We start from the raw sequence: 13,817 nt of genomic DNA on the forward strand, positions 1-13,817 counted from the left end.
GCTGCTGTGGGAGAAGGCACCCCAGTGTCTCTCTGACAATGGATAGGACTCACTTGCTTGGTGGCCCTCAGGGCTGGGGTGTGCCCCAGCCCCTGTATGCTCAGGCAGATGAGGGGCCCAGACCAAATCCCCACCAATCCATCCCCATGTCCCAGATCATACTTCTTATCTCTTCAGGCACAGGCTTGGCCTGGAAGCTGAGCCCAAGGAAACAGAACCACGAAAAGGACAAAGCAAAGGTGTTTATTACAGGAACATTCCGCAGCCACACTGAAAGAGGTGTTCCCACAGGAGGGTGCAGAGGTCCCCCTTGGAGTGCATCCTCCCCCATGCTCTTGCCCTTCCTCATCACCTGAGACCTCCAGACCCTCCCCCACTACAGGCTACAGGAGACTCCCACAAAGGAGCCTTCTCCCTGGGGCTGGGCCCCCCATCAGTGACGGTCCTCAGTTTTTTAGTTCCTACTCCAGACAGGACCACACCCCCACCTCAACTCAATGCAGATCTTCCTAGCTGTCAGTTTCATCAGCCATAGAAATGCCTGGGGAAGGCGGGGGGCACCAGGGGCACCAGAGGCCCTAGGTGAGGATGTCGTGGGCCTGGTGCTCCACCAGCATCTCCATGCTCTTCACGTCGGTGCACCAGAACTCCAGGCGGTCCTTCATTCCCTTGATCTGAAGTGCAAATCAGGACCACAGGGGGCGTTAGGACACTTGGAAGTCACAGGCCAAGCGGCCAGGGCACCTGATGGGGCAGTTCTAAATCTCCAGCTAACTCTTTAGGGCAGCACTAATGAAAAGAACTTCAGAGCTGGGGGTGTATGTGTGACGGGATTACCCTGGCCAATTCTTATCACAAGGACATTTAAAAAAACTTGCATGAAAGAAAACAGGCAAGAATAGAGGAAATCCACAGGATTAAATTTCCAGCAAATGTGAATAAAATGGATTTGAGCTCAAATCACAGAACCAGGAATCTACTTGATCAGGGTACCAATTTTAAGATTAAAAAGCATCATCAGCACAACCAGCACTGTTGTCATATAAGCTTTTAAATGCAGGGTTCAAATCCCAGGCTTGCATTAAATTAGGTTCTTAGACAAACCCTTAGTCCCTACAGCAGTAATTCATTCTCCCAAACCTCTTCTCTAATAATGCTTTCTTCCTAAATGGCTTCCATCCAAATGAAACAAGACAGCATAGATACAACCCCAAAACCCCACAATGGTGAACTGTGGGTTTCAATCACATCACCTGCTGCAAATCCAAGACTCGGGGCTGCACCCAGGTCATGTGAACTCGCTTGTCCACCTCGTCCACACTGCCTTTCACCAGCCCCACCGACAGAGCCTTCATCACCAGCAACTCCACCTGTGCAGAGAGACGGCTCACATAAGACGCCTGCCACACACACCGTGGACTCTGGCAACCCTGGAAATGCAAGAAGCTGCTTCTCCTGTCTTCCCTGACAGGGTCTCAGGAGCAAAGTGCTCACACAGGAGCCCCTGATGCCTCTGGGTCTGTGTAACATCCTGAGTCCTAGAATCATACCTCATTCACTGTGATTTTAGCACTTTTGGCAATTTCTTCAAAAGTGAGTTGTCTGTGATTGGCAGGTCGTGTGAAAGTCATCTGAAAAAAAATTCTTGTTTATTAAATATTTAAAACTATTTTTCCAAATAAAAATTGTTAGAGAGCTGACTAGGATATTTGTCAATACTTGCTCTGAGAGTAGAGATCATTTTATTAATATGCCACATACTAAAATTTCTTTAATCATATACGTCACTAAGAACAAGCTTGCAATGCTTAGATAAGAAGGTTAAGGGCAAAAATAAGCTTTATAAAAATGTCTGACAATAGCCATTACTGATTCCATGAACAAGGACTTGAGGTCACCATGTGTTAGGGGACACCACAGTGAGCCAGAAGTACAAGGTCCCTTTCCTGGAGAAGCCTGAATCCCAGTGGGGAAAGACTAGCAAGCATGCAGACAGGAGAGGAAGTGCAGTGAGCAGAAAGCCGCGTCTGCACAGGAAGGGGCAGCCCTGTCAGCTCAGTCAGTCAAGGACGGCCTCTCTGGGAGGGGCCATTTAAGACCCAAATACAAACTTAAAGACAAAAGCAAGTGGTGGCAAAGGAAAATGGAAGGTAGTAAAGAGTGGGGCGGGGCAGAAGTACCAATGAAAGTGAAGACTGCACTCGGGAGAGGCCTGGAGAGTCTGCGGGGCCTCAGCCAACCCACTGGCACATCTGACCAAGGCCTTAAATCACAGGCGAAGTGGTTTCTGGGTGTTTCTTACCTCCATGAGGCACAACAACTGAATTTTCCTCAGAAGCTGGGCTTCGTTGGCTGCTAAATCAGGCTGTAAAGTGTAGAAAGACAAAACAATGTCTTCCATGTTTGTGCTTATCAGTTACCTAGCCCGGGCTTTGAAATTCTTTCTACACAGTTAATTGAACAAAAAGGAACTAGGCAGATCCAAACATTTTATGTTACAGATTGCTGAAGCTCATTAATAGCTTCAAGTAGCCAGAACTTCGCCTTCCTTAGGAAATCTGAAGAAGAGTACCTAACTGAAAGGCCATTTCTCAAGACGAGGAATGTACAGGGTAAGATCTGTGCTAATGTCACAGACACCACTATGCAGGACCACAAGGTGTAGGTGTTTCAGGACTCTCTTGGCACAAGGTGCCGTCAGGGAAGGACAAACTCCCATGTCCTGGGAGGCCTCCGAGGGGCGCTGCCTGTTCAGGCAGCACAGTGCAAGGGGAGCCCTTCTGAGGGACAGGCTCCTTAAGTTCTAGGGACTTGTTCTGAATCAAAAGAGCAAGTTATTAATTTATAATGAAAAATACTGTCGTCATGAGAACTACAATACATCCTTCTGCAAGACCTGCACAATCTTGTAGGTGGACCAAAAGGTTATATGGTGAGCAAAGAATTAAACTAAGGAGAGCTGATTACTTGACTCAAGTGTTTAGTAACTCAGACCCCGATACAGGCAGCCCAACAGAGACATTTCTGCCACAGGAGCTGGACAGGTCAAGCTCTTCAGAAAGGGCTCACTCCCTAGCCCCCAGACAGGCTTTTGTGGCTTGGACAGACACTGCTACCATGCACCTCTAAATTTCATGTTTTTTCTTTAAATTGCTAAGGCTAGCTCTCTTTCTTTCTGAGTGGCATGTTTTTTCCTTCGAGATATGAACACATAATCAACTACAGTTAGGTCTGGCTGGATCTGGTGTTTTCTGTCTCTTCATAGTCCCTTCATGTATATCTACCCTGCTACATTATACATGAATTTTATAAGTTTATCTTAAAGTTTGAGAAAATCGAAACTTTCAGAAAAGTACAAAAACAGTAACACAACCATAAGTCTTACCTCAGTTAATATTTTAGTAATATTTGCTCCTAATAATTTCATTTAAAGAAGAATAAATTTACTGTTAAAGCTCAAGTCCCTGTTAAGCATCTCTCACTAACTCCCACTTCCCAGAGGCTCCTTCACCCAATCCCCCACCCCCCATGAACTGACCTGAAATGACTGCCCTCCATTCATGACCGGATCCCTGAGCTGACCACTCCCCCACCCCACTGCGCCTGTTCCTCCCTCATCCCAGTCTCCCTCCCACTCTCATCACCTACCCACTCCCATCAGCCTCACAAGCCCTCTCTCAGCTTGAACTTGCTGAAGCTTTTCTTCTCTCTGCTGAATATGCTCTTCCCATAGCTTGCACTCACCCCTAAGTCACACAGAGCATCATCGCTTCCTTTGGGATGCCTTCTGTGACACACCTCCACCCAGCACAGACGAGAGGCCCATATTATATTCCGTTCTCTCAGAACACTCTACTTTCCCTTTCTAGCATTGAGCGATATTGTAGCTAACTAACCATTTAACTCCCTGCTCTATGAGAGCAAGGTCTAGCCTGTCTTAGTCTCCTCTCTGCCCACTGCCTCCTTCTGTGGCCTGGCGTGTAGAGGGAAGATGCTTAAAAACATCTGTTGAATAAATGAACAAATAAATGGATAAACAAGCACCGGGGGTATTGTGGGAGACCCACCTGCTGGCCCCATGCGGTCTTCAGAGTCTGGAATCTCTCTACATTGCCACTATTGAAGGCATAGAGGGTGTCAATCAGCCACTGCCGGTCCGTGTTCCTCAGTGATTCCAGCACAGGGTGCATGAGCTGCAAGGACAGAGATGGTTAGCTGGTAAAAAAAAAAAAATCAGTCTCCCCCTCGTTAAGGAATCTGAGCCCAGGGACAACTTACGAGTTCACCAAAGTTAAAAACTCCCTCGCCAAGAAGTCCCGCTAGTCCCAGTGTAAAAGCTCTCTCCTGCTGCTCAGACACTATGGCAACAACATACATCCAGTTACACCCTAGTCACAATAATCAGTCTTGTTTGGCTTAAAAAATCTCACATAACAAAAAAGTAAAGAAACCTCTCTTTGTATGGTTATATTACAAAGCTTTAACATTAGTCACCTTTTCTGAAGTTCTGGATTGACCTAGATTATACCAGGAACCATATTACCGTGAGTTTTGTGGGAAGAGCATTCATATATCATTTTTTTCCTAAACATATATGATTCTATTCATATTTTCAGACTATACTACTTCCTGAAGTAATGAGTTCCTTAAATCCCTTACCTAAAATGGGAAGTAGTACCACCTGTTATTTACCTTAAAGTTTCCTCATTTAGCCTCTTTTCAGCCTAGAATTAACGTTTTGTTTCCATACAAAGTCCTTACTCTCCTGACTACATTAGTTGCTTTTCTTATACATTTTTCTTGAGATATAGCAATCAAAACAGCATTAACATTTTTAAGAGCTGCTGGTCTTCTTAGCTTCAACAGTGTACTGTGAGAAACACCTAAAATATGCTATAATCTCTTTTCTAAACACATATTCCTTGCATTTTTCCCCAAATTCACTGGTTACTTTTCTTTCTACCCTCAAATCCTGGAAATACTTTCGTAATTTATTCCCATGGATCTGGAATTTCAGTTTTCAGAACAAGGACCTCAGCTACAGGGGGGAATTAGAAGGTACTTACATTGCTGTACTTCCTACCAAAACCTCTGCTGCAGGTTAGGGCTTGGAGAAGAAACAATAAAGGGGCTAGGAGGAATTAGCCCCTTTTCATCAGAATTAAGCACTGGAGAGAATACAATGTAGAAACTGAAGATTAAACAAAATTTTCCACCTTTTCTTCAAAACAGGATGAATTCCTCGGGGTAATTTCTGAGACCTCCTAACTCAGGCACCTCACAGCTGCTATGTTTGAAGAAAACATAGCAGACTTCACTGAAGTGAAATGGACTTCAGTGGTCCCATGTTACCTGGAAGATCCTTTATGTCAACACAGCCCAGAAATCGCAGAGCATCTTTGTAGTAGGATGCATGGTTTCCTATCGTTTGATAGTATTTACTGGAGAGATCGTAGAAACGACTGTGAACTGACGTCACACCGGGGAGGTTGTTGAGCATTTCTTCAACATCTTCAATGGTTTCCTATACACAGGGAGCAAAATTGTCTTTCTTTTTAACTTAAAAGATTTTAAAAGTAATATATCTTAAGATGAAAAGCGTAAGCACAAAGGCAGATTGATAAATGTAACTACATTAAGATGGAAAATTTCGGTTCATCTAAAACACAGAAAAAAGTGCAAAGACAAGCTACAGAGTGGGAAAAGATATTTATAGCACATGTTACCCGCAAGGAATCGCGACCAAGAAAATATAAACAACTATTACAAATCATTCAGGAGACAAGTAACAGTAGAAAAATGGGCAAAAGATTTTCACAGGCAATTACAGAACTGGAGACATAAATGAAATGGCCAATAAACCACTAGTAAATGAGAGTTGCAAATTAACTCCTCAACAAGATACCATTTCACCTCCATTAGATCAGCAAAAGTTAAACAGTCGGAAAAATCAAATGTTGAAGATATGGAGCTTCGAGACTGCTCGCATGGTGCTGCGGGAGCTTAAGCCACCCTGGAGAAACATCTGGGAATATTTGGTAGAGCTGGAGATGCACAGGCCTTACACCTGTGGTCTCCAGGCACAGACCCTAGTGAGATTCTGCCCAAGTACACAGGGGAGCAGGCACAGAAATGCTAATAACAGCATTGTTTTTAATTAAAAAAAACAAAAACAAAAACAAAATCCCTTCAAAATGAGACTGGACACATATACTGTGAAACAGTTATACAATGAAATACCACACAGGAGTAAAAATGAACTGGTTACACTGATGATGACTCTCAAACCTAGCAATGAGCTAGTGCAGCACAAGGAAACGCATGGGCACAAGGGGGCATTGCTGGGGGAGGAACAGGTCTGACGGGCACAGCGTCTCAGACTGTGCTATGCTGCTCCATCCTCAGCTGGCTGGGGCTTGTGGATACCTATTATGGCATTCTTTAGAGTGTCTTAGAGCTTTCGGTATCCCAAATATCTCAAAACAAAACACAGTAAGTATGCATACGGGCTAGGACTGGGAAGAAATCAATAAAAAGTATTTAGGGCAAGGAGAACATGAGCACCTTTAACCTTACACCCAATATCTTCTTTAATTTTATGGTTACCAAACAAACCAAGCCAAAACAAACACATGCAGCCTCTGGTTAAACAGGTGGACTGAACATGTGTATTGGTCTCACTGCCACGCATATTCACACCTGTCCCCCAAGTGGCACTAAAATGAAAATAAGGAAGGCATAAATGCAGACAGGACACTTGGACAACACTTAGGAGCAGAAGGAGGGTGAAAGAGTGGCACAGGACCTGTCAGTGGTAAGCAGGGCTGACCTTGGTCAGGGAGAACCTGTGTGCTGTGGACCATCGCTGAGTGGATGGATGTGCTGTGGTCATACAGGGCAGTGCTCTTTTGAGTAAGGGTAAGAGGCATAATATCAGCAACTAACTCTTAAATGGTTTTGGGAAAAAAACACAACTACACACACACAGAGAATAAGGCAAAAGTAGTAAAAGGTCAACTGTGGGAAATCTGGGTTAGGATGTGAGAGTTCTTTATGCTATTTTTGCAACTTTTCTGTAACTTGAAAATATTTTTGAATAAACAGTTAAAGAGGAAAAATAGACTATTTTTTCTACAGTTCTAAACAACTTTTATAAAAAGATAAGTCTGTATTATGGTGATCTTACCTTTGTAACCTGCAGGTCCCCAATGTTTAATTTTAGAGCTCCAATTGCTGTTTTACACAGGATCACTGCTTCATCACTACTCTTCACCTACAGACATCAAAAAAACAAGGGAACCTGAGAAGTATGGACAGTCAACTAACAACTTAAGCCAGCTACCCATATATCGACTTAACTTTCATGACTAGAGACACAGTGGTCTCTAGAGGTGTGGACGGTAAGCATGAACACAGACTACAAGTCACACATTCTAAAAGGTATTGCTCAAACTTCACATTTACCTTCTCACGAGTCTTTTCCAGAAAAGTAAGAGCCACATTAGGATCTAGAAAAAAATAAAGTCAGAAGAACCACCAACAGAGTATCTCTACAGGCTGTTTGTTCTCTACCAACCAAGATACCTTTAGGTAGGATAATCTTTAGGTTTAGAGTATAAAGTATAATAAAAACATATTTTCTATCAAAATACAGAAGCTCAATCAACATATTTCAAGATAATTTTAACTACCACTTGGATCTGCTCCTTTATGAAAGAAAGTGAGACTTACCAGTCATCTGTCTAACTACATGAAGAATGATTTCTACCAGGGACAAAGGATTCACTCTGAAATAAAAACCACCAGTCTTTGAGTGTCAATGAGCGTTAATGCACTTATTTTCAAAGTAAAAAACTGACAAAAGGGTTTACCTGTGTTCAAATTCACTGATGAAGTTTTCGTAAAGCTGTGGAACCAAAACATGGAGGGTAATTACAGTATGTCTTTCATTCTGCAAAATCAAGACTCCAAACACTATTTTTAAAGAAGTTGCATCAATGTTATCAGGTTATGAGTTTGCAAATGACAATGCCCATCACGTAGTGAGCACTGCATAAAAGTTTGCTGAATGATAGGAGACCCATGTTAGGGCACATTGAAGTTCACAGAAATGCTCATCAATGGATTAAGGAAACCTAGGCTTTCTTTCTAGTTTTGGGATTAGAACACTGACCTATAAGAATCTCCTGAAAACCAATTCCTACATTCTTTCTCCAAGGCATTCTATGTAAGATAGACTAACAGTTTAAAATGCTCACTAAGTAAGCAGAATGAAATTCCTTCAGAGTTTAGACGGTTAAAGGTTAACTACGTCCCAATAATAAATTTCTTGGCCATTAGCACACATTTCCTCAGACTCTACGTTAGGTACCACAGACACAGAATGTCTAAGACAAATGCTGTGTCTTTGAAGAGCTCCTGGCCTAGTGGAAAAGACAGTCTGTAAACAAATAAAATACTGTGAATTTAAGAGCAAGAAAAAACAGTACACAGGTGGATCAGCCAAAGGGAGAGGTTTCATGGAATGTTATTTTAGAAGTGGTGATAACTGAGTTTCAAGAATGAAGAGCAATTAGAGATGGAGATTTGATGTGGGAAAGGTGTCTGTGGAGAGAACGACACTCTAGACAGGAACAAATATGTGCAAAAGCTCTGAGGAAACACTGCATTGTTTCAGGAATATTATTGAAGGACACAGAGTGAGAGTCACTGAGGGTTGTCTCCATCTTAAAGGCAAGGCTGAACCAGTGGAGACACACAACCAAGCTTTTCTCCTTTAGAAACATGATTGGGGGCAGAGAAGATAGCAAATGAAAAGACTGAGAGAGACTAGTTAGAGGTTACTAGTAGCCAAGACAGGACAGTGAGTGAGTAACAGCAGTGAGGACGGACAAAGCGTCAGAGAAATCTGCTAAGTTGAGCCAGACTTGATCAGATGTGGGCTGGTCACAGAAAAGGAAGCTCACAACAACCCCTGAGCTAATGGCCAGGCAAATGGGCAAAGGGAGTGCCCAGTTTGGGCAAAGCAGGGAGAGGGAACCTCCAGATGACCTCAACTTTGGATGTGGAGAGCCTGAAATTCCTCTGGGATATGAAGGCAGAAAGAAGGAAATGTTCCTGTGGCAGTTAGATATTTAAATCTGGCACACAGCAAACAGCTACCTAAATAAAACAGCTTTTTTATTACCAGGGACTATTTCAAAGACATCTTCTTCATTAAGAGGGAATATTTTAAATTTTCTGATACCTATTATAATTTATGAAATTATCTAAAGAAAAAAGCCCACTCATTCCAGAACCTCAAACTTACTTCTGGTGACTGCAAATTCATGAATACTATTTATCTTACACTTATGTGAGCTGGGTCCCATAATTTTTTTAAAAAATTTACTATTTTTTTATTTGTTTGGTAGCTGGCTAGTATGGGGATCTGAACCCTTTGACTTTGGTATTATCAGCACCATGCTTTAACCAAGTGAGCTAACAGGCCAGACCCAGTCCCAACAATTTTAAATGTTTACTTTGTCCATGAAAAAAGTAAACTCAAATTTGCTAACCTGAGTAACTATCACATTACCATGAGGTTGAAGAAATAGTTTGCCATGTATAGAAAAGTGATTTAATCATAAGAAAGTAGACCAGCAAAACCTTTCAGTGAAGGCTGGTTTCAGAGCTTGCTTAATACCCCTCCCTTGGTTGCTCCCCCATCTAACAGCTGCATTTGGCTCCCTTCTAACATTCACTCCTAGACATGGACACAGCAGTCTGTGTCAGTGCTGTCTGATGCCATTTTGTGGCCTCTGAAACATGTGCATTTGGGTCGTTGGTGCATATGAAAATAAAGGAAAGGTTGGTCACTCAGATCCAGAACTCAGGTGCTTTTGAAGGCTTAGGAGAGCTTTTCTATCAGTCTTCCTCCCCTCCACACCCCCTTTCTCTTTGTTGCTGTGCTCTGTCTCCTCACTCCTCTCCATTCCTCCCTCCCACACTCCTTCCTTCCCCCATCCCCTCTATCCTTCCCTCAATCCTTCCTTCTCTTTTTTATCTCTCCTAACTCTTTCTTTCTTCTATCTGCCTAATTCAATAAATATTTCTTGGGGGAGAAAAGAAAGCAATGGACAGAAAAAAATAATTATGAATTATCCATAACTATGATATAGAACCATAGGGAATGAGTATTTTTTTTTTTTTTTAAAGATGACCGGTAAGGGGATCTTAACCCTTGACTTGGTGTTGTCAGTACCACGCTCAGCCAGTGAGCGAACCGGCCATCCCTATATGGGATCCGAACCCGTGGCCTTGGTGTTATCAGCACCGCACTCTCCCGAGTGAGCCACGGGTCGGCCCTAGGGAATGAGTATTAACACGGATCTCATTTATCATTTCTCCATATAATCTAGAAGATGAAATGTCCAGCAAAATCTCCAGGCTTACAGATGATTACAAGTTCCTTTTATAATAAAAAGTCAAATTGATGGGCTCATGAACCACAAGAAAATCTTACAAGCCCAGGTGGTGTAGTAAGCTTCACTGTGAGCACATATAAAGTAATATATTCAGGAGAAATAACTCAAGCTATCATTACAAGCTAACTATCACTTACAATGCTGGTATAAATCTCTGATTCATTCTCAGAATCAGAGAAAGTCATCAAAGAGTAAGATGTCAGGAAAGACTTTAAAGAGGAGGTTACCAGTAAGCAAATTTGTGGGGATTTGTATCCCTTCCTCAGAGTATCAGGGGGAGGCTGGGAAAGAGAGCATATATTTTTTTCTGTTGAAAAAATTCTAAAAGTGCTGTATTTAAAAGGCAGCATGATATTATGTAGGACTCTCCCTCCAATCCCCCTCACCTTCAACTGAAATACAAGAGGTGTTCTCTTTTCTGCACTACCCACGAAAGAAATGTTTGGGCAAGCAAGCAGAGTCAGAGTGAGTGAGGGAAGGGGAGTGACGGCAGTCATCTAAAGGGTTCCTATGGTAACCCTCCTTTATATCCCACCCCACCCCTAACTGGTTTTGAACTTTCAGTTTTTGAATAACTGTTTTCCAAAATTAGCGTACTCAAAAACAAACCAAAAAACCTAAAACTTTATGAACAGTAAGATACTAGGGTATGCTTTAAGACAGTATTTTAGGGTAACTAAGCCAGAATGTCTGTGTTTGAATCCTCTTCTGTCTCTTATTAGCTGTGACCTATGGTAAGTTACTTAAACTCTTATATCTGCTTCTACATCAAAAAAATGGGATAAAAGTAGTACTTTATCTCCCAATGTTATTATGAAGAATAAAAAAGTAAATATGTAAAGTGGTTAGAACAGCATCTAACATGAAGTAATTACTAAATAAATATAGCTTATTATTACCACAAAGCCCATCTATTATTTTAAAAAATCGTTGAGCACATTCATATAATGTTACCTAGCAATTATTTACCTTAATGAGACCATCTCCTTGGGCAAAGCACGGGTCCTGCACAAAATCAAGCACCTGAAGTGTCAGCTGATGCCACAACCTGAAAAACATAAGGCTCTTAGGATCTGTAAACTAATGTCCAGTCACAGACACCTTTAGCCTTGATGGTCCTATCAAATAAACACTAACCAGTCTCTACTGGGTAGTAGCAAGAATGTAGTAGCAAGAAAATGCTAACAGGGCCGGCCCAGTGGCGCACTGCTACAGTGCGCTGCTTGGGAGCGTGGCGGCGCTCCCGCCTAGGGTTTGGATCCCACATACAGACCGGCCGCTCACTGGCTGAGCGAGGTGCGGGCGCAGCACCGAGGGTTGCGATCCCGTTGCCGGTCCCGGTCCTGTACGGGCGCGACACTGAGGGTTGCGATCCGTTGCCGGTCACGAAAAAAGACAAAAAGGGAAAAAAAAAAGAACATGCTAACAAACCTGAGTTCTTTTCCTGGCTCTGCTACTCAGTGGTTGTGTCACCTTGGGATCACTTAACTTCTATAAAACTCAGTTTTCCCAGCTATGAAATGGAGAACGTCTTTCTAGATTACCTCAAAGGGTTACTGTGAGGTTCAACTGGAAACAAAAACTTTGTAATTGTACACATCTAAATTGAAACCTTGGCTGTTCTACTTATTAGCTGAGTAAATCAAAGAAAATGATTAAATCAAGCTTCAGTTTCCTCATCTGGGATGAATGAAAGATTAAATAAGCTAATATATAAAACTCCAGGACAGTGACACAGCACTTCATCCAAAAACCAAAGGCTAATATTTAATAATGCAGATAAAATGCTCTGAAAAATACAAAGTGCTACCCAACACAAGCAATTATTTGCTAAACACTAAGAATATTCTTTTCTTTCTTTTTTTTTTAAAGAGATGACTGGTAAGGGGATCTTATCCCTTGACTTGGTGGTGTCAGCACCACGCTCTCCCAAGTGGGCTAACCGGCCATCCCTATATGGGATCCGAACCCGTGGCCTTGGTGTTATCAGCACCGCACTCTCCCGAGTGAGCCACGGGGGTCCTGTACGGGCGCGACACTGAGGGTTGCGATCCGTTGCCGGTCACGAAAAAAGACAAAAAGGGAAAAAAAAAAGAACATGCTAACAAACCTGAGTTCTTTTCCTGGCTCTGCTACTCAGCGGTTGTGTCACCTTGGGATCACTTAACTTCTATAAAACTCAGTTTTCCCAGCTATGAAATGGAGAACGTCTTTCTAGATTACCTCAAAGGGTTACTGTGAGGTTCAACTGGAAACAAAAACTTTGTAATTGTACACATCTAAATTGAAACCTTGGCTGTTCTACTTATTAGCTGAGTAAATCAAAGAAAATGATTAAATCAAGCTTCAGTTTCCTCATCTGGGATGAATGAAAGATTAAATAAGCTAATATATAAAACTCCAGGACAGTGACACAGCACTTCATCCAAAAACCAAAGGCTAATATTTAATAATGCAGATAAAATGCTCTGAAAAATACAAAGTGCTACCCAACACAAGCAATTATTTGCTAAACACTAAGAATATTCTTTTCTTTCTTTTTTTTTTAAAGAGATGACTGGTAAGGGGATCTTATCCCTTGACTTGGTGGTGTCAGCACCACGCTCTCCCAAGTGGCCTAACTGGCCATCCCTATATGGGATCCGAACCCGTGGCCTTGGTGTTATCAGCACCGCACTCTCCCGAGTGAGCCACGGGCCGGCCCCAAGAATTTTCTTTCAAAAACTGCTAACAGCAGAAGGCTGCTAAACATCATCAAAACATGTATTGAATACCTATGTGAAACGTACTATGTTAAATGCTAGGGATGTTAACGGGGAAGTTACTACAGGAAGTGTATTTTCCTACGGCACAGCTCCAGCCCAATGCTGGCAATTTATTCTAGTCATTTTAAGAGAGGCTGGTGTTTAACCACGGACAACTTAATTGTTCTGAAATGTAATCTGTTTCTAGACAAACCTAAACTCTGACACATCTCTACGAGCACAAAGCGCAGTGTGAAATACAACGGAAAGGAGAGACAATAGGAGAGGAAAGAAGCAGGTGCACACCGTGGAACCAGTCGCAGAATCAACAGGAAAAAAGAACATACTGCACTGGTCTCTGGTTTATGGGCTCCAGACTGAGAAAAACAACTGTAGATACCACACTGTGGCATAGCTAAGTGCAAGTCACCAGGATCTCTTTCCCAAAAGGGGCGGCACCCCGGCCGTGAAAGTCTGTTCGCTTGTTTGCGATCCAGAGCCAAAATCGCAGACCGGCCTGAACGTCTTTAGTAGACCACGAAGGAGGGGGGGTTCACAGTCCCTCGGTCAGGAACGCAGTGAAGCCTAGACCCCCAAGCCCTGGCTA

The 13,817-nt window shown here is 42.6% G+C and overlaps 1 protein-coding gene across 1 annotated transcript in view; it reads right to left on the reverse strand.

Moving 5' to 3' along the window:
* Positions 1 to 226: 226 nt before the first annotated feature.
* PSMD13 (proteasome (prosome, macropain) 26S subunit, non-ATPase, 13) overlaps positions 227 to 13,817 on the reverse strand; it is a 15,089-nt gene continuing 1,498 nt past the window's right edge. Inside the window, exons 2-13 of the mRNA XM_008586579.1 lie at positions 11,436 to 11,514; positions 7,872 to 7,906; positions 7,732 to 7,787; positions 7,465 to 7,508; positions 7,187 to 7,273; positions 5,353 to 5,524; positions 4,279 to 4,358; positions 4,068 to 4,193; positions 2,303 to 2,365; positions 1,551 to 1,631; positions 1,254 to 1,370; positions 227 to 674 (exon numbers count right to left, since the gene is read on the reverse strand). Coding sequence (XP_008584801.1) covers positions 579 to 674; positions 1,254 to 1,370; positions 1,551 to 1,631; positions 2,303 to 2,365; positions 4,068 to 4,193; positions 4,279 to 4,358; positions 5,353 to 5,524; positions 7,187 to 7,273; positions 7,465 to 7,508; positions 7,732 to 7,787; positions 7,872 to 7,906; positions 11,436 to 11,514 — 1,036 coding nt within the window. The 3' untranslated portion in view covers positions 227 to 578. The remainder of the gene's footprint in view (positions 675 to 1,253; positions 1,371 to 1,550; positions 1,632 to 2,302; positions 2,366 to 4,067; positions 4,194 to 4,278; positions 4,359 to 5,352; positions 5,525 to 7,186; positions 7,274 to 7,464; positions 7,509 to 7,731; positions 7,788 to 7,871; positions 7,907 to 11,435; positions 11,515 to 13,817) is intronic.

Source organism: Galeopterus variegatus, unplaced genomic scaffold (genome assembly GCF_000696425.1).
Source record: "Galeopterus variegatus unplaced genomic scaffold, G_variegatus-3.0.2 Scaffold4030, whole genome shotgun sequence".
NCBI classification, from domain to species: Eukaryota; Metazoa; Chordata; class Mammalia; order Dermoptera; family Cynocephalidae; genus Galeopterus; species Galeopterus variegatus.